General features: G+C 43.8%; 1 protein-coding gene across 2 annotated transcripts in view; it reads left to right on the plus strand.

Moving 5' to 3' along the window:
- LOC125281985 (focal adhesion kinase 1-like) overlaps nucleotides 1-27,263 on the plus strand; it is an 80,845-nt gene that overhangs the window by 21,548 nt on the left and 32,034 nt on the right. For both annotated transcript variants that reach the window (XM_057312927.1, XM_048215886.2), the window contains exon 4: nucleotides 22,098-22,324. In XM_057312927.1, the coding sequence (XP_057168910.1) occupies nucleotides 22,130-22,324 (195 nt within the window). In that variant the 5' untranslated portion in view covers nucleotides 22,098-22,129. The remainder of the gene's footprint in view (nucleotides 1-22,097; nucleotides 22,325-27,263) is intronic.

Below are 27,263 nucleotides of genomic sequence, written 5' to 3' on the forward strand. Positions count from 1 at the left end.
AGGGGTGGGCGAAATGGGTGAGGGGGTCAAGAGGTACAGAATTCCAGTTATCAATAAGTTGTGGGGCTATAACGTACAGCATGCTCCCTGTAGTTGATAATATTGTAGTGTATACCTGAAAGATGCCGAGAGAGTAAATCTTAAAAACTCTCATCACAAGAAAAAAGTTCTTTTTTTGGGTGACTTTTTATGGTGACAAGTGGTAACTAGACTTGTTATGGTGATCATTTCATATTGTATACAAATGTCAAATCATTACATGTACACCTAATACTAATTTGTTGTATGCCAATTATATTTCGATAAAAAAAATAAAGACAGCCTTTGCTTTCAAAATGTGAAGCCAAAACAGAGAGAGAAAACAGTTTTGAGTAACAAAGAGGAAACCACAAGCAGAAAGAAGCTAAAAGAAGATAAAAAATTTAAATGTCAGTAGAACTGCATCCATGAAAGACCAACAGAATCCTTTTTTTTTTTCTTTTTAGGATTTATTTATTTATTTTTGGGGGGTTGGCAAAGGGAGAGGTGGAGAGAGTCCCAAGCAGACTCTGCTGCTGGGCGCAGAGCCTGACGCAGGGCTCGCTCCGACAGCCCTGAGATCACGACCTGAGCCAAAACCAAGAGTCAGATGCTTTAACCAGCTGCGTCACCCAGGCACCCCTAGAATTCTTTCAAAAAGTGCATTCAAAGAAGAGGAAAATTGAAAGCACCAAAGTAGACATAAACTCAGTAAGAGCAGTGGGAAATAATGTGGAAGATATCTCTCAGAACATGTGTAGGAAAGAAAAATGAGGGAGAAAAGAAAGCAAGTAGGATGAGTTGAGAAGGTCCAACATCCAAATAATAAGAGTTGTAGAAAGAGACAAAAGGATTAAATCATCAAAGATCTGATACAAGGACATTTTCTGGAAGCAAAGGGTAAGGGTTTCCAGATTGCAGGTTCCTGGATACTGAAGCCCCGTGGCTACCCCTTGGGCCTCTCCTCCTCCGCCCTTCCCGTGGCAAGACAGCCTCCTTGCGGCCTTGCGGCACCTGTGCAGCTGTGACGTTCTAACTGTGGAAGGGGTGAGGTCTCTTCCTTTACAACTCTTCCTACTCTTGCCATTTTTTAGTAATATTTATTACAGTTGTAATTAGTCACATGTGTGTATCTCCCTTGACTAGGCTGAGAGCTCTGCAGGGTAGGGTCATATATATATATCCACACATCTGTTCCAGTGCCTAGCCTAGTACTTGGTAAAGTAAGTATTTTCAACTTAACTAATCTAAGGGTGGTGTGGCACATTCATTTGCCCCTGGGGGACAGGCATGGCTGGATGACTACATGAAGCATTGTGGCCATGGAAAAGCGGGCAGTAGCAATAGCATATCCAGCTGACCCTTGGCCCAGGACAGGGGTGTGTGGTAACAACATGATGGGCGAATACCTGTTGCCACTCCACTGTGTGTTGCCACGCAGGAGTGAGACCCGCCAGTGACAGTGTTTTCAAGAGAGGATGGGAATCCAGCAGCAGCAGGGCTTGGCAAGCAAGAGCCCAGTCTTGAGGTAGACTGCCTGGCTGTGAGGCTCATGTAGGAGGCATGTGGCCTTGGGCGGGTCACTTCTCTCTGTTCCCACATGTGGAAGGTGGGGAAAAAGAAGGTCTTTTGCTTTGTTTTGTTTTTAAGATTTTATTTATTTTGTCAGAGAGAGAGAGAACCCAAGCAGGGGGAGGGACAGGCAGAGGGAGAAGCAGGCTCCTTGCCGATGTGGGACTTGATCCCAGAACCCTGGATCATGACCTGAGCCGAAGGCAGACACTTAACTTACTGAGCCACCCAGGCGCCCCCCAAAATAAGGTTATTATGAGGATTAAATTATTTCATTTTTAAGTTCTTAGAACAGTCCTGGCATGGTAATGTTGCATCAACAATTACCTACAGAAACCTCTGGAAGCCCTGAGTCTAGATGCAAACCTTCCTGTCTCAGGAGCAGCTTTTACCATGATGAGGTCCAGGTCAGTGTTTGTATAGTAGGGAAATTGCTCTTTTATTAGGCACAGCAGTTTAACTCCACATTGGGAGTCTTTGTCATTATGCTGTTTTGCTTTTGCAAAATGCTCGCCAAAGAAAGAACCTATGGAAATATTTTCCCAAAGGTAAATTTACGTCTCTTTCTTAGGAGTACAAAGACTCTGTTATAGCTGTGAAATTATAGGGTTTTTTTGAAAGACTTCAAAGTGCCCCAGTCAGAATATCAGATGCCTCCCCCTTCACCCCCCAGCCTGAGAGCAGATGGGGTCCACCAAGCCTTATTCCGTTTCCCAGAGTTAGCTTCCAGAAGTCCAGCTCCCTGCTCCCCACTCCTTGACTCCAAGCAGGAAGCATCTCTATTCGCATGAGTTCAGGCATGTGGGGCTGTATTGTTCCCAGTAACAAATACCAAACCGAAGTAACTCTTCTGTTTCTTGCTCATCCTCATTCCTCTGACAGTTTCTGCCCCTCTTGTGTTCTATATCTCCATGGAATGGTATCACTTTTCCACTCAGTTACCTGAGCAAGAAAAATGGTTGCTGACTTTCCTTTAATTGTATGTGGGCAATCTAGTCACTCCCTGTCCTCTTGATTTTTTTATAGCTCTCAAATCTTTCCACTTCTTGGGCCATAGTTAGTGCTGTCAGGATTATAACAGAAGCTTTCAGATTGGTCTGTATGGGCTTAATTGCTGCCCAGGTGCAAATCCTAAGACCGTTCAGACTCCCCACCTGCCTCTGGAGCTGGGCCTGTCTAGCTTCTCTGCTGTTTGAATTAAAGCCGTGTTGACCTTTGCATTGACTCCCTGGATCACTAACATACACCTGCAGCCATGTCTTTTGTTGGGTGTAACTTTAGACGTACCCATTCTCAAGATCCCGGCTTGGAACTCATATTCTAGGAACTCGACCATGCCCCATGTCTGGGCGGTACCTGTTTTCCCGGCATCACCCCTAACACCATGTTCTTCATGTACTTGTCTGTGCTGGTCTTTCTTATAAGGGCCATAGGGGCAGGGGCTATTTCCTGTGTCCTGCTCTGTCCTGATGACCAGTCTGTCTCTTTCCTAGTATCAGTCTGTCCTGATACCCTGATGCCCAGGAAAGCACCTTATAGTCTACTATAATACGTTTTGGTTGGGGCGAGGGGATGAATGAGTAGGTGGGAAGTAAATAAATACAGTAAAGAAAATTAGAACGTTTCTTTGTTTTGATACAGGTACCTAATGTTGTGGCTCCCAGACAAAACTTGCATAGGGATCTCATGGTAGTTTTGTTGAAGTACAGATTCTTTTTTTTTTTTTTTTTTTTTAAGATTTTATTTATTGGAGAGAGTAAGCGCACAAGCGAGAGCACGAGTAGAGGGGAGAGGCAGAAGCAGCCCGCCGAGCAGGGCACCTGACTCCAGGCTCGATCCCAGGACCCCGGGACCATGACCTGAGCCAAAGGCAGATGTTTCACCAACTGAGCCCCCCCCGAGGCGTCTCTAAAGCACAGACTCTTCTTAAGTAGGTTTGTGGTAGGGCTCTTACAGCCTCTTGATGATAGGATGCCTGTGCTGCTAGTCCGTGGACCGTCCTCGAATTGGCGGGTGTCTAGTGCGGAAGGGAAAGACAGACTGTGAGCCAGCACAGGGAGTCGCAGGGTCTGGGGCAAGTCGTGCAGCCGCTCACTGTCTGCGCCCCCAGATGAGGCTACTCCTGGGAGCTGCCGTGTGGGGTGGGGTTGCGGATCAGACCCTCAGACTGAGCACATCAGTTCCTGCTGCCTGGTGGACAAGTGTTCATGACCAAATGAATCATTGGCATTGGCTTCCTCGTTGTGTATGTAGCACATTCTAGATCACATTGTCTTTGTATATGTTTTTATATTCAATCCGTGTGATAGTCCTGTGAAGTCACTGCTGTCCTGCTGTCAGCACACTGGTGTTCACAACTAGGTTAAATGTCCTGTTGGCATGTTAACCGCATGTTCGTGGAGCTGGATTTGAAGCCAGCCCAGACCTCTGTCTCAGCACCGTGATACCGTAGCCCCTCCTAACTTAATTTTTCACACTAAGTTCTGGAGTTAGTTTTAAGAGACTGAAATGTTAAGATGATGATCCAAGCCCATTAAAAACATTAATTTTTTCTTTGTGAACCACTGGACAGGACTATTTTAATGAACGAATGAATTCAAATACCCAAATGTTCAAGGGGAGTTCCATGGAGAATTTGGAACTTTTTCTCCGCACGAGTTCTGGCAAATTCTAGTTGTCCTGCCTCTCTGTTCTTCTTGAGCTCATCAGGCTCTGTTTGGGTTACCCTCCCTGCGCTGCTGTCCAGAAACTGCCCCCTGGCAGAGAGCCAGGTCTCACTCCATCTGTCCCCTCCTTCAGAGGTCATGGTGAGGTGCTGCGTGTGTCGGGGTAAAAGCAGCTGCTTCCCATGTTCTGTGCAGTTTTCTAGCTGCTTATTGAGGAGGGTGGTCCATCCAGACCCTGCTCCTCCCTCATTTTTATGTCTTCATTTTTCTCTCCTGTGTTGGGAGGGTTAATGTGTACTTGTTAGGATTTGTATCGGGATTACATTAAGTGAGTAATGTATATAAAAAACTGCTTAGGTGGCTAGCACATTGGCAATATTCAGTAAAAGGCTTTTTGTTTTTTACCTTATAATACTAGACTCAATTTTGCCTTTTTTTTTTTTTTTTAAGTAAACGCTACCCCTGATGTGGGCCTTGAACTCACAACCCTGAGATCGAGTCTCATGCTCTACAGATTGAGCCAGCCAGGCGCCCCAGGTTTTTTCTTATTTAGTAGAGGCTGAGTATATACTGTGTTCGAGTACAGTGAGATTTTAGTCATGTATTCAGTGAACATCTGCAAAACCTGACCTGACCTGTTTCCAGTTGGTATATCTGTTGTGTGGCTTTCATGTGCCATGCACAGGGCCAGCAGAAGTCCCTGCCTTCTCTGCAGGTGGGTCCCCATGTCTGCATTCTCCCTTTTCAGCAAAATGCCATGAGTTCCTTGCGTGTCCTGCCTGCACCTCCTTTCTTTATAAGCTCTGTGGAACTCCCTCTCAGCAGGCATTTCCTCCCCCCATCACTGCACTGGGGTGCAGAGAGAGGTTCTTCCTTTGACCAGGTCGTGCGTTTGGCACCTCCTTCCTTGACTTGGTCTCTCAGCCTCTCGGTTTACCTCCTAGCCCACTGGCTGCAGCTTCTTCGTTTCCTCTGGTAACAAGGAGCTTTCCCTGTCTGTCTCTAGACATCACAGAGGGCTAGGCGCTGTTGTCACACCTCTTTCAAGTTGGAAAGTGCTTTCAGGGGAACAGACATGACGCTTCAGCATCTGTAACCCTCCCAGGGCTCAGGGATCCAGTACAGGGCGCATTGCCTAGCAGGGCTCATCACAGGGGATCCAGGAGCCAAGCTTGAAGCATTACTAAGAACAGGAGGTAGCAAGGAAATGGGGGAAGCATGAGAGCCCTGTTAGGGAAGACTGCTCTGGAGTATGGCTGTGGAACATGGCGAGGAGAACGTGGGTGCTTGAAGCCGGTGTAGCCCAAGTGCTCACGCCTGTAGAGAAGAGGTTCCGGAGGAGCACCCTGCCCCCGGCTACAAGCGTGATTTTTCTGCTCTTCGAAGGCCTCGTATTGAGATAGTTTCTTTGTAAGGAAAGTGTTTGGATGCAGTGTGCACAATGATAGATACAAGCTCAGAAATGTTGCAGTGCTGGAGGAATTAGTTATGTACGTTTTCTGCATGGATTTTGAACGCCTGCATTAACTCTTTTATTTTACATTTTTAAACATATAATTCAATTATCAAGTAATATTATAGAAAAATACTTTAGCTGTGTTTCTTTCCTCTGGGAGATTTGCAATTAGTAACAAAGATGTGCTCGAGAATGTGTATCATTGATTGATGTGCTCAGTAGAAGTAATTAGGAACCAGGCATGGACCTCCTCAGCCTGGCTTTAAGGGGACAGCCCTTACTGCTGTGATTTCCAGGAAACCTGGGGGTCCTGTCGTGTGACACAGACACACCAATCCAGCCTCCCACCGGCCGTCCACCCGTTCCATCTGGCCATACTTCCTCTATTTCTTTTCATCACTTTAGCTACCAGTGATTGAGTGATAAGGAAAAAGATGTCTTCCTGCCTTCTTCTTCCCATTGCCAGTCAGTCGCGGGGAAGCTGCAGTAGGAAGCCCCGTTCCAGGATGTGCCAGATTTCTCTGGCCTTTCCTGCCATAGGTGTGACAAGATGTGCCGCACCCATCAGGGTACGCTCTTTTACTCCTAGTGTGGGGACTACAGTAGTTGTGTGTGTGCACGCGCATGTGTGCATACTGATGAAAGTGGGCTGCTTCCCCCAGGTCGAGGGTTTCAGGGGCAGAGAACATTGTTAGGTGGGGGTGAAAGGGCTCCCTAGTGTTTAGATGTATGGTGTACCTTAACTGAAAGGACTTCAGAGCCCCAGTGTCACACTGTCACCACCTGGCCATGGAGGAGACTTATGTCCTTGGAACATGCAGTGTCTTTCATCTTAGACTTTTATGTCGCTGTAACCAGGCAAGCACCACCCACCTCTAGCAGTTGAGGTGGAAATGAAATTAACCGAGATGACCTATGTCCTCCTTGCATGTAGAGTCACCCAGAAAGTAGTAATTTTGTTTGTAATGAGTGTTGGCAGTGGCAGACATTTGCCTCCGTTGATTGGACTGTTGGTCTTAGAGCTGGGGTCCAAGTTTGAGTTTTAGGGGATCCATGAACTTTTCAATCATATACAAAATTTTGTGTTTTAATGTATATGCATTTTCTCTTGAAAATGTTCATATTTTTCAACAGATTCTCAAAGATCTCTGTCATATGTATGTCAGTATGTGTGTAAAGAACTCCTTTCATAGAAGATGGTAAATGAATGGTAATTTGGTATTTGCAAGCATCATTCATTTTACCTGTTTTGCACAATAACATGTTCATGTACAATTAGAAGAGAGGCCTAGGCAGAAACGTAAAAATCAAGAACAGTTGCCGTTTATGAAATGTGCCCACGTGAATCGTTTCTTTGCTAGGTTGATAATTGTGGCTCAGGCAGTTGATTTTAGCCAGTGCATTTGGCATGGCATGTTGCTTTTGGTCATTTGTCTTCTGGGAAAATTTTTGTTCTCATTTTGTAAATAAATGTGTGCGTGTGTGTGTGTGTGTGTGTACTGTAAAATGCATACGTCTTGTGTATCCTGGTGTAGGTTTAACTACTACCTTCCATATCAGTGTTTACAACGTCGCCAGCCCCAGCAGCCTCCCTCATGGTTCCTTTCAATCAATATCCCTGGGAAGGTGACCAACATTTTGATTTCTGTCACCATGACTTTGTTTTGCCTATTTATCATAATGTCCGTGAAATTCATCCAAGTTGTTGCATGTAGCACTTCCTCATTTTTCATTGCTATATAGTATTCCATTTAAGAATATACCACAGTTTGTTTTATTATTGATGGATGGTTGGGTTGTTTCCAGTTTTGAGCTATGTGAATGGCGCCGCTATGAATACTGCATGCATCTTCTTTTTTTTTTTTTTTTAAGATTTTTTAAAATTTTTGACAGAGAGAGACAGCGAGAGAGGGAACACAAGCAGGGGGAGTGGGAGAGGAAGAAGCAGGCTCTTAGCGAAGGAGCCCGATGTGGGGCTCAAACCCAGAACGCTGGGATCATGCCCTGAGCCGAAGGCAGATGCTTAACCGCTGCGCTCCCCAGGCGCCCCCTGCATGCGTCTTCTGGTGGCCCTGCGCCTGGGTCTCTCTTCGGCATGTACCTAAGAGTGAAGTGGCTGCTTGTAGTGTGTGTCCCGGTGCTCTCCACCTGTAGCAGAGATCGTTTCCGACATGCCTGTATCAGATTATAGCCCAGCTACCAGCATAGAAAAGCTCTATTTGCTCCACATCTTTGCCACGCTTATTAGCATTGTTGGTGTTTAAGATTTTGGAGCCATAGAAAAACTATACTTAAAAAATAAATTTTAAAAATGGAGATAAATTTCACATAACAGAATTTCACATGTGACATGAAATTCTCCATGTGGTTTTAAGTGTACACACAGGGTTGTGCGAACATCGCCGCTGTCTGGCTCCGTCACCCAAAAAGAGACCCAATACCCATAGCCAGGCACTCCCCATCTCCCTCCCTCCAGCCTCTGGCAAGCACGTACCTGCTTTCTGTCCCCTTGGATTTGCCTCTTCTGGGATTGTCATCTACATGGCTCCTGCAACCTACGGCCTTTTGTCTGGCTTCTTTGACTTACCCCAATGACGTCAAGGTTTATCCATGGTGTAGTGGTACCAGGACTTTGTCCTTGTTATGGCTGAATGCTCTTCTGCTCTGTTGTATGGATAGGCCAGTTTGTTTCAGCATTCATATCACTAAATGTTATTGTTCTGTTAGAATAGAGAAGATGGAAATTATTAAGCAGCACCTTTACATTTGTGTCTTGATCTGACCTCTGGCTGATTGGCTGCAGTTTATCGAAGTTTGCTTGGAGCACATGGATGGCGTCTGAGAGGCAGCCTCAGTTCCCTGCGGGTGCTCCTAGAAACAGTGCAGTGTGCGTGACATGTTCCTCTATTGGGTGACTTCGGCTAGTGGCCTCTTGGAGGCCCTTCTTCTTTAGTTAGGCCACTTCTGGGCCATTTTCCTCATCATGGTTTCTCCAGACCACCTTTTTATCCATTTCGGTTCCTTTTGTTACTGTAGCGTTAATTGGATCTTAGCTCAGCACAGTGGCTTTGTTACAATATTTAAATATCTAGCTACCTAACACAGAAGAAGATGCTAACACAACAGTCACGAGAAACTGGGGGAACCTTCATTATGGCTGGTTTTCTAGTTCGCTTAAGGCCTGAGAGAAAAAGTCTCTTGGATCAGGTTGGTCCGTCTTGGATAACAAAGTGGACTTTTTTTCCCCCTCGAATCCGTCAGTTATTTCCCCTTTTCTAAATTATTGACCCAGTATACCTGTTGTACAGTTCCGCCTTGGCTATCCAGTGAATGGTCGAGAATGACTATAACATCTAAGCCTGTGAGCCGATGAACTTTTGCTGGTGAGGTGAGCCCTTAGAGCTTGGGCTGGTGTCGTGTTCCGTGGGCCGTAGCTACCGGTAACATGGTCCCGTGCTCTCGGCTGGGAGCTCCTAGCCGGCGTAGAGACCCTCCTACAGACCGGGGAACTACAGGTTTTCAGACCCTCCGACCGTTACTAAATACAAGGAACTGCAGAGTTCATTTGATCAGGTACGCTGGGGGCGATCACCTGATTCCACAAAGAATAGTTGGGTGGTTATGTTTTGAGAGAATATACATCTATTGCATGTGATACCTGGCTTTTAACAGTCAGTCTGTAATTAAATTGGTCTCGGTGGGGCATACAGATACCCTGAGAGAATTTAAATAGAGCCATACTAGTGTCGGTGTAGTTCTCTGAGGAAGGCTGCTGGCCCAGACTGTTGATCCTCGGGGTCACGTGTTCTCCCGATTCCTCAGAGTCCCTGAGCTCCGTTGGGGCTCAGGGAAATACCAGTATTGTTGGTTAGTTAGTGGCGCCTGGAGCCTAGTTTAGGTGTCTTGGGGTTAATAATATTCTGGTATCGGAGGTGAAAGGAAATGTGATTCTTAGATTTGGGGTGAAGTACAGTACCATTTGTGTTCCTAGCTTCAGTTCTAAGGTCCTTGTTAGAAAGTTGTAAGGATAGAGAATCAAATAGACAGTTGGACAGATTGTCCGCTAATGTGCTTGTTTTGGAAAGACAGGGAAAGGGAAAGATAGTAGGAGGGCAGAGAGGACTTGAACGGTCACTGAACAGGTTAGTAGACTGAACCAACGTAAGATAAAGATGTCTAGTATCTGTGAGTTTTGGTAGGGTCAGTTGGGTTATCTGATTGAAGTCCTTCTGGCTTCATTAAATCGAACTGGACAACTGTTTCATGATACCGGAAATAGTAGAAGCATAAGACCTGCTTGTTGTGTGTAGGGCCTCCAGGATTCTCCTTTTACCTTCACAGGTGTTAGTACAGGCTTCAGGCTTTAAATGGGAGGACATATGCCTGTTAGAGCCATCAGTGCAGCCACCCGAGCACACAGAGGTGGCTTCCGTAACATAGCAATCAGAAGTTTAGAAATCCAGGGGCACCTGGGTGGCTCAGATGGTTGCATGTCCAGCCCTTGGTTTCCGCTAAGTTCATGGTCTCATGGGTCATGGGATTGAGCCCGGCAATGAGTCCTGCATCCCTCCTCATGTTGGGCTCTGCGCTCAGCAGGGAGTCTGTGTGAGATCCTCTCTCTCCCTCTGCCCTCTCCCCACCCTGCTCACATGTTTCCCTCCCTCCCCTTCCCTCCCTCTCTCAAATAAATGAATACATCTTTAAAAAAAATTAGGAAATCCAGCACAGGGTATGCCTTAATTATTTTTAATATTCTAAATTGACAAAGCAGTTGTATAGTTTTGGTTTTTGTCAAGTACAAAAAATGAGAAGGGCTTAGCAATGTTAGAAATGTCCAATGTAGAAAGTTACTATAATATTCAGAAAGGAAAAGATCAGTTTTCCATCTGGATCCCAAGATAGAATCTCTTTCATATTTGTTTTAGGTGTTTAGCTAATTGGATCCATGGAAAAGGTTATTTCTGATTGTTTCTAAGTTTTCCTCCTTTTATAGATGACAGTGTTGGCCAGTGGCCACCTCTCTGTTTCTGAGTTTAAATATATACAAGTGGGGGCACCTGGGTGGCTCAGTTGGTCTGCCTTCAGCTCAGGTCATGGTCTCCGGGTTTTGGGATAGAGCCTCACATCAGGGTCTGCTTCTGTCTGTCCCCTGTGCCCCTACCCCCTCCTCCTCCCCCTGCTGTGCTCTCTCTTTCTTTCTGTCAAATCAATAAAATCTTTCTTTTTTTTTAATGATTTTTTATTATATTATGTTAGTCACCATACAGTACATCCCCGGTTTCCGATGTAAGGCTCGATGATTCATTAGTTGCGTATAACACCCAGTGCACCATGCAATACGTGCCCTCCTTACTACCCATCACCGGTCTATCCCATTCCCCCACCCCCCTCCCCTCTGAGGCCCTCAGTTTGTTTCTCATAGTCCATAGTCTCTCATGTTTCATTCCCCCTTCTGATTACCCCCCCTTTCTTTATCCCTTTCTTCCCCTACTGATCATCCTAGTTCTTATGTTCCATAGATGAGAGAAATCATATGATAGTTGTCTTTCGCTGCTTGACTTATTTCAGTTAGCATTATCTCCTCCAGTGCCGTCCATGTTGCAGCAAATGTTGAGAATTCGTTCTTTCTGATAGCTGAGTAATATTCCATTGTATATATGGACCACAACTTCTTAATCCAGTCATCTGTTGAAGGGCATCTCGGCTCCTTCCACGATTTAGCTATTGTGGACATTGCTGCTATGAACATTGGGGTGCATATGGCCCTTCTCTTCACTACGTCTGTATCTTTGGGGTAAACACCCAGTAGTGCAATGGCTGGATCATAGGGTAGCTCAATTTTTAACTTTTTAAGGGACCTCCACACTGTTTTCCAGAGTGGCTGTACCAACTTGCATTCCCACCAACAATGTAGGAGGGATCCCCTTTCTCCACATCCTCTCCAGCAATTGTTGTCTCTTGCCTTGTCTATTTTTGCCATTCTAACTGGCGTAAGGTGGTATCTCAGTGTGGTTTTGATTTGAATTTCCCTGATGGCTAATGATTTTTTTTTTTTTTTAAAGATTTTATTTATTTATTCGACAGAGATAGAGACAGCCAGCGAGAGAGGGAACACAAGCGGGGGAGTGGGAGAGGAAGAAGCAGGCTCATAGCAGAGGAGCCTGATGTGGGGCTCGATCCCACAACACCGGGATCACGCCCTGAGCCAAAGGCAGACGCTTAACCGCTGTGCCACCCAGGCGCCTGATGGCTAATGATTTTGAAAATTTTTCCTGTGTCTGTTAGCCATTTGTATGTCTTCATTGGAAAAGTGTCTATTCATATCTTCTGCCCATTTTTTGATTTGTTTATTTGTTTCTCGTGTATTGAGTTTGAGAAGTTCTTTGTAGATCTTGGATACCAGTCCTTTATCTGTAGTGTCACTTGTAAATATATTCTCCCATTCTGTGGGCTGCCTCTTAGTTTTTTTGACTGTTTCCTTGGCTGTGCAGAAGCTTTTTATCTTGATGAAGTCCCATAAGTTCATTTTATCTTTTGTTTCTCTTGCCTTTGGGGATGTGTCATGAAAAAGGTTGCTTTGGCCGATGTCGTAGAGGTTGCTGCCTGTGCTCCCCTCTAGAATTTTGATGGATTCCTGTCTCACATCGAGGTCTTTCATCCATTTGGAGTTTATTTTTGTGTATGGTGTGAGAGAGTGGTCAAGTTTCATTCTTTTGCATGTAGCTGTCCAATTTTCCCAGCACCATTTATTGAAGAGACTGTCTTTTTCCCACCGGATGTTTTTTCTTGCTTTATCAAAGATTAGTTGCCCAAAGAGCCGAGGGTCCATTTCTGGGTTCTCTGTTCTGTTCCATTGGTCTATGTGTCTGTTTTTGTGCCAGTACCATGCTGTCTTTGTGATCACAGCTTTGTAGTACAGCTCGAAATCCGGCATTGTGATGCCCCCAGCTTTGTTTTTCCTTTTCAACAGTTCCTTGGAGATTTGGGGCCTTTTCTGTTTCTATACAAATTTAAGGACTATTTGTTCCAGTTCTTTGAAAAATGTCCTCGGTATTTTGATCGGGATAGCAGTGAAAGTGTAGATTGTTCTGGGTAGCATGGACATTTTAACTATGTTAATTCTTCCGATCCATGAGCATGGAATATTTTTCCATCTTTTTCTGTCTTCCTCAATGTCTTTCAAGAGTAATTTATAGTTTCTAGAATATAGGCCCTTTACGTCTCTGGTTAAGTTAATTTGAAGGTAACGTATGGTTTTTGGTGCTATTGTAAATGGGATGGATTCCCTCATTTCTCTTTCTTCAGTCTCGTTATTCGTGTATAGAAATGCAACTGATTTCTGAGCATTGATTTTGTATCCCGCCACATTACTGAATTGCTCTATAACTTCTAATAGTTTGGGAGTGGCTTCTTTTGGGTTTTCCATATAGAGTATCATGTCATCTGCGAAGAGAGACATTTTGACTTCTTCTTTGCCGATTTGGATACCTTTGATCCCTTTTTGTCGTCTGATTGCTGTTGCAAGGACTTCTAGTACTATGTTGAATAATAGTGGCGAGAGTGGGCATCTTTGTCGTGTTCCTGATCTTAAGGGAAAGGCTTCCAGCTTTTCCCCATTGAGAATGATATTTGCTGTAGGCTTTTCATAGATGGCTTTTATGAGATTGAGAAGTGTACCCTCTATTCCTACACTCTGAAGGGTTTTAATCAGGAAAGGATGCTGTATTTTGTCAAATGCTTTTTCGGCATCAATTGAGAGGATCATATGGTTCCTGAGTCTTTTCTTGTTGATATGATGTATCACGCTGATTGATTTGCGAATATTGAACCACGCTTGCATCCCAGGTATGAATCCCACTTGATCATGATGGAGAATCCTTTTAATGTACTGTTGGATTCTATTAGTAAGTATCTTGTTGAGGATTTTGGCGTCCATATTCATTAGGGAAATCGGTCTGTCATTCTCCGTTTTGAGGGGGTCTTTGCCTGGTTTGGGGATCAAGGTAATATTGGCCTCATAGAATGAGTTTGGTAGCTTTCCTTCTGTTTCTATTTTTTGAAATAGCTTTAGGAGAATAGGTATTATTTCTTCTTTGAATGGTTTGGTAGAATTCCCCAGGAAAACCATCCGGGCCTGGAGTTTTGTTCTTTGGAAGGTTGTTTATCACTGACTCAATTTCTTCATAATTAATTGGCCTGTTTAAGAAATCAATTTCTTCCTGTTTCAATCTTGGTAGTTAATAGGTTTCCAGGAAGGATTCCATCTCTTCCAGATTACTTAGTTTATTGGCATATAGCTGTTGATAAAAATTTCTAATAATCCTTCCAATTTCAATGGTGTTGGTCGTGACCTCTCCTTTTTTCATTCATAATTTTAATAATTTGGGTTCTTTCTCTTTTCTTTTGGATAAGTCTTGCCAGTGGTCTGTCAATTTTATTGATTCTCTCAAAGAACCAGCTTCTAGTCCTGTTGATCTGCTCTCCTGTACTTCTGGTTTCTGATTGATTGATTTCTGCTCTAATTTTGGTCAACTGCTTCCTCGTGAGTGGATTAGGCCTGTCCCTCTGTTGCTGTTCCAGCTTCTTGAGGTGAGAATATAAAAGCTGCATTTTAGATTTTTCTATTCTTTTGAGTGAGGCTTGGATGGCTATGTATTTTCCCCTTAGGACTGCCTTTGCAGTATCCCATAGGTTTTGGACCATTGTGTTTTCATTCTCGTTCGTCTCCATAAATTGTTTAAGTTGATTTTTGATTTCCTGGTTTATCAAGTCATTCCTGAGCAGGACGGTTCTTAGTCTCCAAGTGTTTGAGTTTCTTCCAAATTTTTCCTCTGGTTGAGTTCCAATCAGAGCGTTGTGGTCTGAGAATATGCAGGGGATAATTTCAATCTTTTGGTATCGGTTGAGACCTGTTTTGTGTCCCAGAACATGGTGTATTCTTGAGAATGTTCCATGGGCATTAGAATAGAATGAGTATTCTTTGGTTCTGGGGTGTAGTGTTCTATGTATATCTATGAGGTCCAACTCGTCGAGTATGGCATTCAAAGCCTTTGATTCTTTGCTTAGTTTTTGCCGGGGTGTTCTATTTCTGATAGTGGAGTGTTGAGGTCCCCTACTATTAATGTATTTTTATCTGTATGTCTCTTTATTCTGGTTAAGAGTTGGCTTGTGTATCTTGCTGCTCCCCTGTTGGGGGCATATATATTTATAATTGTCATATCCACTTGTTGAATACTTCCTTTAAGAATAATATAGTGCCCTTCTGCATCTCTAACTATAGTCTCTCGTTTAAAATCCAGTCTATCTGATATGAGAATTGCTACCCCAGCTTTCTTTTGAGGTCCATTTGCGTGAAAGATGGTACTCCATCCCCTTACTCTCAGTCTGAATGCATCTTTGGGTTTCAAATGAGTCTCTTGTAGACAGCAAATGGATGGGTCATTTCTTTTTATCCAATCTGCAACCCTGTGGTGTTTTATGGGAGTGTTTAAACCATTTGATTGGCTCTAAGAACTGAGAGATATGATTTTAATGATGCCATGTTGCCAGTAAAGTCTTTGTTTGTATTGGCTGTGACTTTCTGTTCTGTATCACTCTTGGGGCCTTTTTACCTTTATAGAACCCCCCTTAATATCTCCTGTAGGGCTGGTTTCGTGGTTACGAAATTGGTTAATGACTGGCGATTCTGAAATGTCTTTATTTCTCAATCAATTCTGAATGACAGCCTTGCTGGATAAAGGATCCTTGGCTGCATGTTTTTCTCTGAAAGAGCTTTAAAAATGCCCCCCCAACCCTTTCTCTCATTCCAGGTCTGTGTAGACAGGTCTGACGTAATTCTGATGCCTTTGCCTTGGTACGTGAGAAATTTCTTTGCTCTGGCCGCTTTCAATACTGTATCCTTGGATCTAATATTTGCGAAATGCACTATGACGTGACGTGGCGTAGGTTTGTCGTGGTTGAGCTTGAGAGGGGTCCTCTCTGCCTCTTGGACACGAATGTTTGTTTCCCTTGCTAGATTAGGGGAGTTTTCAGCTACAGTTTGTTCAAATATCTCTTCTAGACCTCTGTTTTTCTCCACCCCCTCGGGGATGCTGATGATTCTGACATTGGATCATTTCATTGAGTCAGTAATCTCCCATAACGTACATTCGTAAATAAGTAAAATCTTTAAAACATAAATACATAAACAAACACAAGTAGGTTATGATGACTTAACTGCTATGACTTAACTACACTTGTCACATTAACTTTAGATTTAAAACATGTTCATCTTAACAACACTTTGTTAATGTGGGTTTTACAAATAACATGTTTAAATTGGCTGAATTAAGTAAGACTGTATGTAACTCAGCACAGTTGTATTCTTTATATTTTGCCATTCCTCATTTCCTTAGGAATTTTTTTAAGTCTCCAGAAATTATTCACCAATTACTTTCAAGGTCTCGGTGTTAGCAGTCTTAGAAATTAATTTATAGTTGATATTAAAGACTAATGTTGAATATTTTCATGAGATATATAGCATTAAAATTTTTATAGTGATATCTCAAGTAAAGTAAATGATTTACATAGTTTGCCATATTATCCGAAATCCAAAAAACAGTCTGTGTAATGAAGATATTAGTTGAATTGTTATGCCGGCAGTCCATGCTTTGCATGGTTCCAGCATGTACGAATATCAATTTCTGTGGCTTAAATAATGCCCGTCCTCAACAGAATGGTTCCGTTTTAGTTAACACAGGTTATCACCTGTGGGCAATTGCATCAAGTACAGACTCGGTCTGCAGATCACTACAGAAGCAACAGATGTGAAGTGTGACCAGCGGCCGGTCACGGTAGCTCTTTCCCAGTCTGCTGCTGACTGGCCACCCTGCGTCTGTTACTCAGTTTATACACAGACAGCAAATGTGTAGTCGTGGTGCCTTCTTGTTTGCCAGGGATAAACCCCTGTGACATTTTACAAAAATGGATCATCACAGGAGGGAATTGGACAACAAAGATGAGTTGCAGCGTTGAAGCAGCAAATGGTAACACTGGAAGTGAAATCGAACGGGCCGAGGTCCTGTGAAGCTGGTGACCGTGGAGCGGGAGCAGCCGAGCCCTCGGCTTGCATGAAGCCGCCCTAGGAACCAGCGGACTTAGTTGCGTTACTCTGGCCAGTGGACCCAGCAGTTATTTCAGCTCTTAAAGCCGGTGTGTGGAGTTTGGGCAGGCTCTGCGTGCTACAGCTGGAGGTGATGCGGACGCAGAAATCCCAGCAGTGCGGCGGGAAGTAACGGAGAGTGTTAAGTGTGTGGTGTGCGGTGCGGCAGAAGCTTCCTGCGCCGTGCGGATCACCGTGCAGCGTTCTGACTGAGACGGTCACAGAAGCACATAGCTGACTGTAGGAATGTTGACTTTGCTGTGGAGCCAGACTTTCTAGTTGTGTGGTCAGAGGAGCTTTGCAAATAAAGGTGAACTTATTGACAAGTGAGGAAGAGAGTTGTGACAAAAAAGAGGATGTTCCGGAGGAGGAGACGTGGCAAGAAAGTTCGTAGCAGAGGCGGTTTCGGAGGTGGCTTACGACACTGAATGTACGAGGCTACAATGATGGAGGCTGACCCAAAACTTAGAAAGGAGCATGACAGTTTGCCAAGGCATTGGAAAGATACTTACTCTGTGTCTTTAGTCATAGAGCGAGGGGAAGAAGAAGGCAAGTGCTGTTCAAACCACTTTTGTCAAGTCATCGTAGGCCCCACACTCCTGTGCAAAGCGAGAACCACCCGTGCTTCCTTTAGTTGGGATCCATGCGATATTAGTTATCTTTGTTGATAACAAGTCATCCCAACACTTAGTGGCTTAAAATGACAAGAATTATTTTGTTCCAATCTGTTGTCTGGACAGGGCTCCGCAGGGACAGCTGTTTCCATGTGGCGGGAGCTCAGGAGGCACAGCGGGCAGCCAGAGGGCCCACTCGGAGGCTGGCTCTGCCACGGGCCTCGGAACTCGATGCTGCCTGTCAGCGGGCAGCTCAGCTCAGGCTTTGGTTCTTGGAGCTCAGTTCTCGGGCTTCTTGCGCTTCTGGGTAGCATGTGATTGGGTTTCATGAGCGAGCAGCCCAAGAGAACCAAGGGAACCTAGTTTGCCTCTTAATACCTGGCGCGGGATGTTTCTTAGGTGCGTCAGGAGCCCCCCCAGATGTGAGGGGAAGGAACGTGGCCTCCACCTGTGGAAGAGAGAGGCAGAGTCACACTGGAGCAGGAGGCACTTTCACGGCGACTTTTGGAAAATACAGGCGGTCACGTATTGATATAACATTAAATATTTAAGTAACGTTAGCTCTTTGTTAAGTAAAATCAATATAGGAAATTTAGTGTATTCAGATTAGACTCTTGATGAGAAGAGAAACCCGAATCTTGTGTGAAAGAACAACATTTGGGAGAGGAAGGTTTTTACAGCAGTCTAGTTTGTTTAAGGATTTCCTGTAACTAGGGTCATCACCAACTTCTTAAAAACTCTCCAAACTTGTTTATGTCTGAAGTTTTTAAAATTGAGCTGTAACAGTTTGCATTCTTTGCTCCTTCTCTCATGTTCTGGCAGACATCTCAAGTTTTATTAAAGGGCTGGCATATTTCAAGGAGAATCAGTTTGCTGTCTTGGTGGGATCTTGGGGTGTTATAGTGAATATCAGCTAGGGAACTCTGGGAGTTTTTTGCTTCCTCTCTTGCATCTGTGCTATTTTATGGAGTATTTATATCAGACTGTGGGGTGAGGCCCAGCTTGAACTCCAAGTTTTGTCAGCACCTTGTTTCCTCACACCCTGACTTGGGACTGCCCTACTTCTTTCAAGAGCAGAAAAGGTGTCTGTCTTCTGTGTTCAAGGGAGAGCGGAGGCTCCGATAGTCAGCAGCGAGATTAGCATTCCGTTTTAGGAAGCCCTGCCCTGCACCCCCCTCCCCCACCCTCCCGCAGTGCTGCCTGGGGCAGTGTGCTGAGTGTCAGAGCTCTGATGCCTGAGCAGGTCTCAACTATGGAATGAGAAGTCCCAAGCGAGGCTTTTTGCTACACTTCCCCATTATCAGCATCCCCCAGCAGAGTGGTACATCTGTTATAACTGGTGAACCTACATGGACCCATCAGTTATCGCCGAAGTCCACGGTTTACTGTCGGGGTCACTCTTGTGGTGTACGTTCTGCGGGTTTGCACAGATATATAATGACATGTATCCTCATTATACTGTCCTACATAATCTTTTTGCTGCCTGAAAAGTCCTTTTTGCTCCACTTTTTCATCCTTGCCCCCCCCCAAACTCTGCATCCACTGAAATTTTTACTGTCTCTGTGGGTTTGCCATTCCTAGAATGTCATATATTTGGAATCATATAGTGTGATCGGCTTCTCTCACTTAGTAATACGCATTGAAGTTTCCTCCAAGTCTTTTCATGGTTTGGTAGCTCATTGCTTTTTAGCACTAAATATTCCATTGCCTGGATAGACCACAGTGTTTTTTATCCTTTCACCTGCTGTAGGGTGTCTTGGTGGCTCCCGTGCTCTGACAGTGTGACGAAGACTGCTGCAAACAGAGACCTCTGTCTGAGTGTTTATCCACCCTTGCCTTCCTCTGACGGGTCCCTCTTGGTCATGATACATTATGAAATATTGCGTGATGACATTTGCTGATCTTTTTTTTTTTTTTTAAAGATTATTGCACCTGTGTTTGTAAGAAAGATTGATTCGTACCCTTTCTCATATTGTCCTTGACTGGTTTTGTGTCAGTGTTTTGCTGGTTTCATAAGATAAGTTGGGAAATGTTCCCTTTTTGTTCAGTGGAAGAATTTCTGTAAGATTAATATTATCCTTCCTTAAATTATTGGAAGAATTCAGATATTCCTTTGTGGGAAGAATTTTAATTGCAGATTGACCATTTTTAACGGAATAGGTCTATTTAAATGGGCTTTATATTTATGGTTTTGGTTTCGTACAGCAGCAGTTTCTAATGGCTTGGGCTTAAGTTGTACTTTGTAAAGAATTGTGTATGCCCCATCTCAGGGTACCTGGGTGGCTCCGTCGGTTAGGTGTCTGCCTTCGGCTTTGGTCATGATCCCAGGGTCCTGAGATCAAGCCCCAAGCTAGGCTTCCTGCTCACTGGGGTGCCTCCTCCTCCTTCTCCCTCTCCCTCTGCCCCTCTGCCAGCTTTTGTGCTCTTTCTCTGTTAAATAAATAAATAAAATCTTTTAAAAAAGAATTGTGTATGCATCTCAACTTTTATGTTCATTGACATAGTTCATGATATTCTTAATAATATCTGATATTCTATCATTACTTCCTATTATTAACATTCTGTTATCTGTTCTGCTTCATTCTTGCTGTCATTAGTTTTCGCCTTATCTTTTTTTTCCTTGATTAGTCTTGCTAGAGGTTTATCAGTTGCATTATTCTTGTTAAAAAAAAAACCAAACCTTGATTTTGTTCAGCTTCCAAATTGTACTGTGAAATATGGATATTTAGATGATTAATTTCCAATCTTCATTTCTAATACATGCATTTAAGAGTATTTATCTTAGGGACACCAGGCTGACTCAGTAGGTGGAACGTGCAACACTTGATCTCAGGGTTGTAAGTTCAAGCCCCAGGCTGGGTGTAGAGATGACTTAAAAATGAAGTCTTTAAAAAAAATAATAAAAGCGTAGATTTTATTCTAATGACAGCTCTGTCTGCATGTAGTATTGATCTTTCTTTTTAATTGTATTGTTGAATTGAGAATACTTTGAGTTTCTTTTTGGCTAATGGGTTACTTGAAATATGTTGCTTAATTTCCAAACGGTGATTTTTTTCCAGACAGTTGGTGATTTTTTAATTATTTTGTTGTTGTCCAGCTTTAATGCTAGAGACAGAATATACTTTTAATAATTTTAGTCCTTTGATATTTATTGAATCTTGCTCTTTCACCCGCCACGTGGTCAGTTTTAGTGACTGCCTCCTGTGCGTAGTTAGTGGGTACTTCTCTTGCGGAGGTGAATTGCGCTTGGGTGTAGTGCTTTCTGTTGGTTAGGTTGAGTTTGTCTGTCATGCTGTTCCCGTTTTGTCTGCTGGGCCCAGGTGGACTCCTAGTCTCTTCTGCCTGTCTTCAGCTTCACTGAGCTTCTAATGGCTCCCGTTGGGCTTGGTTTCAGGATTGGTAACTATCTTAAAGGGACAACTAGCAGAGTGTGTGGCTCAGTTCTCCAGCCTGTCCTGCTCACCAGAGTCCTAGGGTCCCCATGCTCATAACTTGGTCTCTCACTGCCAAAAGCTCAGCTGGTTTCTCTCTCATTGGTGGCTTTTTCTTGGATCTTCAGGCTCTTGAAGGCCCAGAATTGGCAAATGCCCTTTGGGAAGAGGCAGCTGTTGTTCAGTGTCTCTTCATGTCTCCACCTATGTCCCCTGCTGTCCTGGTTGCCTCACAATATCTTGGACTCCAAACGTTGGTCTGGTTTTTTTTTTTTCTCTTTTTTTTAAAGATATTATATATTTATTCGACAGAGACAGAGACAGCCAGCGAGAGAGGGAACACAAGCAGGGGGAGTGGGAGAGGAAGAAGCAGGCTCATAGCAGAAGAGCCTGATGTCAGGCTCGATCCCACAACGCCGGGATCACGCCCTGAGCCGAAGGCAGACGCTTAGCCGCTGTGCCACCCAGGCGCCCCGTTGGTCTGGTTTTTAACCTGACTTTTCTCAGTGGGAGTGTTCATGTTGGCCAAGCTATTGCCCCACATTCAAATGGAAGTCTTCCTATCACACCGACAGACCAGACAGTGGTTGGTTTGTGCTTTCTGGTTTCGTTTTATTTTCAGTTGTGACTTGTCTGACTCTCCTGCTGAGGGACTGGATAAGTGGGAGGACTTGGTTTTAACTCTGGGGTTTTTGTCACCAGTGCCTCGTATGTGTCATGACCACTCATTGCATTTTTATTGTATGAAGAAAGAACTTGCATCTCATGTATAGGTTTTCAGAAGTAGTCAGCAAAATTAACATATTTGGCTTTCCTGTGAGGTTTTCCACAGATTTAAAGGCTGTGATTTTAAAAGGGTGGACGGTGAGGTGACATTGTTCATAGATAACATGGTGAATGTTTGACAGAGCTAAAATAGGACTCCTGGTCTTTTAATTTGTTAAGAAAATTTAACAAATATTTGTTATGCTATTGTGAATTCGGTAGTGCTCTGGGTGCAGGAGAGTACAGCGATTATCTTGGTCAGTCAGGTCTCTGCTCTCCCGATGCTCACCTTCTGCATATGACATGACCATAGGGGAAGAACATAGAGCAGTGTTGTTAATATAAGGATCAGTATATCATGTTTTAATAGATTTTAACCACATTTTAATAGATTTCAAATATGGTACACTGACAGCTTTTTTTTCCCCCTTCTAGAGTATGACAGATACATAGCATCTAGCAAAATAATGGCAGCTGCTTACCTTGACCCAAACTTGAATCACACACCAAATTCGAGTACCACAACTCACCTGGGTACCGGAGTGGAATGTTCCCCTGGGGCAATGGAGCGAGTGTTGAAGGTCTTTCATTATTTTGACAACAGCAGTGAGCCAGCTGCTTGGGCCAGTATGATCAGGCATGGAGATGCTACCGATGTCAGGGTAAGTGCATTTTCCTGGGAGAGACCCTTCATGGACATTAAAGTTACATGGGCCTAGGTTAATGGCACACACCAAAAAAGATAAAAATTTTTATTCCCATATTACAGTGATGTTAACTTTTTCTTTATATTATTTATTCACTTAATATGTGACTGACAGAATTTTAATTGTAAAATATCTTAGGAAAATAATAACTGAATCATGTTATTCATATAATGCTATTGATGTTTTTCTCTCTCTTTTTTTTTTTTTTTAACATTTTAGGACATAAGAGAACAAAGCAATTAAAACAACCTCTAATACTTAGGAAATAAATTATTTTCTATAAAGTGAATTTTGAAGGTATCTGCATGACTCCAGATAGGATAGGTTCTTCAAAAACTGATTGGTTCCACACACCAGACATTTGTCAAGGTTCTGGGGATATAAAGGGTCCCTGCTTATACAGCTTACTGTCTACTGTGGTGGGGAGGAGACACCCATGGCCTTAGTTGCAGTGCAGAGTGTGCTTCCCAAGGCAATCCTGGTGGCGAGGTTGCCTGTGTGAGTAATGTTGAGTGTGGGTGGTAGCCTGTGGGCGGCCAGTGAGCATCGTGGCCAAGAGAGGTGAGAGGCGCTTCGTGGGCCAAGATTGCTGAGAGTGGGGGGTGAGAGGGTAGCGGTGTGGTTTCAGACAACTGAGTTCAGGACGCCAGTTTTCAGCAGGTGTTTACTTTGGCCAGGTGTTACAGAGAAACTGCTCCTTCCTTCCCTCTGCCTACTCCGTGTTCATCTCTAAGGAGGACAGTGTCCAATGCCAGGATGAACAGATACATCTTTTTTCCCCCCTTTCTTTTTATACTAATGAAGCTATTTAATCTGCTGCTCTTAAACTTATATGCCTTAAGTACTTTTAAGCAAATTAAAGGGATTGACAGAATTTAGATTGAAGGGCACAGTATTACATTGAAGTTCTATGTAATTTCCATTACCTCTATAATATTGCAGTACTCACTGTTCAGGTGGATTAATTATTCAAAGGTGAATAATTCATTCAGGGTTTAAATATGTACTAACATCTACTTGTGGTATAATTGAAATATAGTAGTCTCTTGTTTTAAAAAGCTTCAACTTTTTATGAAGCTCGATAGCTTTTTCTAGCTTTCCCATAGTTTTATTTTATATTTAATTTTATAAACAGAGTCACTTGGTAGAAAGGCCAGCAGCCAGTGTTCTACCTTAATGTTAATTGGAAGATTCATATTGGAGAGAAACCTTGCAAATGTAGAGCTTATGGGAAGGCTCTTAGTATATGTTCTAGTCTTTGTGAATTTCAGTTACAGTGAATGAGGAAGTCTCTTAAAGCACTGCATCAGCCTTAATAAACTTCCGAGTATTTGTACAGGAGGGGAGCCCTTTCAGAGATGTGAATTTGACAAGACATTTAGCAAACATTCAAGATTGATTATAACTGAAAATGCACCGTGGAAAGGCTCCACGATAAAGGTGTTTTGGTATCAAATTTACTATACACAAGAGGATCCATATCAAGGAGAAAACCAATGATCCCTGGGCACATGTCAAGCCTTTAGCCAATGTTACAAACTTACCAGATGAAAACGTTTATATTGTGAAGAAGAACTTAAACCAGATTCACATTCCTAAGTTATGAGAACATATTCGTCGGACCTTTATGAAGATCAATATGAGCAAATCCATGTGACTGAGAACCAGGTGGTTTTACTTCATAGTAATTGATAAATGTTTGAAATTAAATAGGTCCCATCAGTTGATGATTTCACCTTGAGGCAAAGAACTCTGAGTTGGCATTGGTTCACCACAGCTTTTCCTGTGATGGAAGGTGGGCGTTATTCATCACTCATGTTCATTTAATGCTATAACATTTGAAAATGCAGTAGTTTAATTCTAAAGTAATGGATTTGCACAACTGAACAGAATAGTACTGAAGCACATGTCCATGCAGTCTTTCTCCCCAAGAAGCACCACACAAGGAACACTACAGATAAAGGAACCGGCATATATCATTAGGGGTACAGTGGAAGGAACGTGGCAGCATTTGAGGCCCAGTGACCTCCGGCAGAAATGGGTGCGGGGCTGAGTTCAGATTGGAAGCATAGGCACTTGGTAGAAAGCAACAGACCATTTAATAATGGTAGCAAAGAGGAAGCCAGGCCACCCAGTTTCTGAAAAGAGATAGCTTACTGTTATCCAAAGTAACCGAATATTAGAAAACAACCCAAAGGAGCTGAATAATTCGATTCAGACCCCACCCTGCTGCACTGCCTGCTCTGGGCACCGTGTGCAGCAGGTGGACACCCGGGCGTAGCCAGTCTCAGCCGATGTCTTGTAAGTGTAAAAATACAAGGTTTTGAAGACTTAGTGTGAAAAAAGAAGGTAAAATATCTTATTAATAACCTGTTTTGATTGCCTGTTGAAAAGATCATGTTCTTGACATATAGTAGGTTAAATGGAATATGTTATTAAAATGGAATTCACCCATTTCTATTTATTTATTTTTAGAAATTTTAAAGGAACATGTACAGCTTGCATTTTCATTTCTGCTAGACAGTTGTGCTCAGTAGAAAGTAATTTGCTTGACTCAAGAACCAGCACCTTTGGAGGCGTTGAGAAAATATCTGGATTCTTGTTGTAATTCATTATAGAGGTTTTATTTCTCATGCTGCAGTTAGTAATTTTACTCCTTTTACAGATATGTGCTACTTTATTTTAATTAATTTAAATGGTTGTTGAAAGGATTCCTAGGACTACAGCATTTATAGGCAAAGCGTACAAAGCAGTGTCTCAGGTGCAGGCCTCATGGCCTCGGACACTCGGAGGCCATCCCTGGCCCACGTGGCCACCTGTGTAGGAGGAGGCCCAGCACCTTCTTCGGTGGGGGGGGGTTTCTGTGAGATGGGCACGTAAGCACGTTCTGTCTACGTCATCTGCCTCAACCTGGCTGGTGTGGCTGCCCAGATGCGACCAAAATCAGGTGCGAGTCATAACGCCGGTCATGATTCCTGCCAAGTGCTGGCAGACTGGCGCATCCTGCCCCTAAATAAGCAGCAGCCCACGGGGGCAGACATCACCTACCTCGGCCATAGCGTTGGCCCCGGGTCAGTAGCAAGGCCCAGGCAGCTCCAGAGCTCAGATTGGGGTTAACTCATGCCGGACTATATTGAATAAGAATGGTCATCTAGAAACATTGTAGTGGTACTTCAGAATAATAAGGGTGTATAGAAAATTCCAGATTCTACCAGAGGAATCCCCTACTTGGGAAACAGAATGACATTTACATCAAACTTTTCATCAGCAATGCTGGATGCAGGACAACACTGGAACAGCATCTTCTCAGGGCTCAGGAAAGTGAGTTGTACCGCAGAAGTCTTCCAGACAGACTACCAATCATGAAGACTGGGAATGAAGGTGTCTTTAGAGAAATAAGGGTGTAGAACGTTAATCCCACAGGCTGTCTTTAAGAAAACAGGAGACATAATAGAACAGATCCGTGAACCCAGAAAGAAGTGCTGTAGGGATGCAGGCGGCCACAGGTCACCACCGTGCTGTGGTCTCCGTGCAGCCCCCGTGCACCTCTCCTCCATCTTCTTGGTCTCTTCAAGCTGTGACCACCATTTAATCCAGCTCTGCCTTTTCCACACCTGCCCTCATTCTGACTGGTCTCCCTCTGAACTTGGGACCTGTGTGCCGCCCAGCTGCATCTGCCCCTCTCCTCCGTCTCTACGCTTCTGACTCTGAAAGGACTGTGTGTCAGTCTGAGGGCTTCCCTTCTTTCAGACACTTAGAATCATCTGTTGCTCCTCCTTTGCTTACGCCCTACACCCAGTACGTTAGCCGGTCCTGCCACACGGTCCCCAGATGCACCTAGAATCCACCCACTTCATCTGACCCCTACTGCGACACCTTCTTCGAGCCACATGGTCTCCTGACATCCCGCTGTCCCCCTGGAACCCCTGAGTCTGTTCACAGCCCAGCAGCCAGGTGACCCTATGAAAATGAAAGCCAGAGCGTGTCACTCCTCAACTCAGAACCTTCCTGTGGCTTCCTGTCTCATGTAGGGTGAACATTCAGGTCCTTCAGAAGCCCCTGACTCTCCTCTCCCTGTCGCGCCCCATGACCTTCTCTCCTCCAGCTCGCTCCCTTTGACTTTCAGCTTCCTGCGCCGTTTCTCTAACATGCCAGTCTTGTAATCAGTCATTTGCTCAAAACCTCCAGCAACTCCCCATTTCTCTCAGAGGAAAGCCAGATTCCTTCAGCAGCCTACGAGGACCTACAGGATCTGGCTCTTTGTGGCCTGTTCTTATTTCCAGTGACTGCCCTCGTTCCCTCGGCCTCTCAGCCCCAGAGAGCTCCCTCTCTGCCACCTTTTCTATTGCCCATCACCCCATTTTGATGATGATTTGTCCTTGCTGAGATTGTCTTGTTTCTTGATTTGTTTGCTCTTTTATTCTCTGCTTTCTTCCCCTAGACCGTAAGCTCTGTGACAGCAGGGGCCTTTCTGCCTCCTGGTATTGTCCCCGGCATCTTCAGCAGGGCCTAGCAGGCACACAGACTGGTGCTTGACAGAGCCCCATTGGAGTAACTACACGAATCCTAGATGAAATGGAGTACTTCTGATAGAAATGTAAATTAGGAACATTGGTTGCAGAAGTAGAAAGTAGTAGACTGATGACCGTAAAAGAAATTGAATTGATAATCAGAGATTACACCTATTGAAAACCATACCTGTCCTTACTGATAACTTCTGTCAGACCTTCATTCCTACCTTGTTACTATTTTCCTTAAATCACAGGGTCTAGAATAATCCATTTTATACCCAGACACCAAATCTGGGCAAGTACCATATAATGCTGCTAAAGATTAAGTTGCAGTTGAGTTGTTGGACAATATTCTTGTCACCTTCAAAGTTATCTTCAAGTTT

Source organism: Ursus arctos, unplaced genomic scaffold, assembly GCF_023065955.2.
Source record: "Ursus arctos isolate Adak ecotype North America unplaced genomic scaffold, UrsArc2.0 scaffold_16, whole genome shotgun sequence".
Classification (NCBI taxonomy): domain Eukaryota; kingdom Metazoa; phylum Chordata; class Mammalia; order Carnivora; family Ursidae; genus Ursus; species Ursus arctos.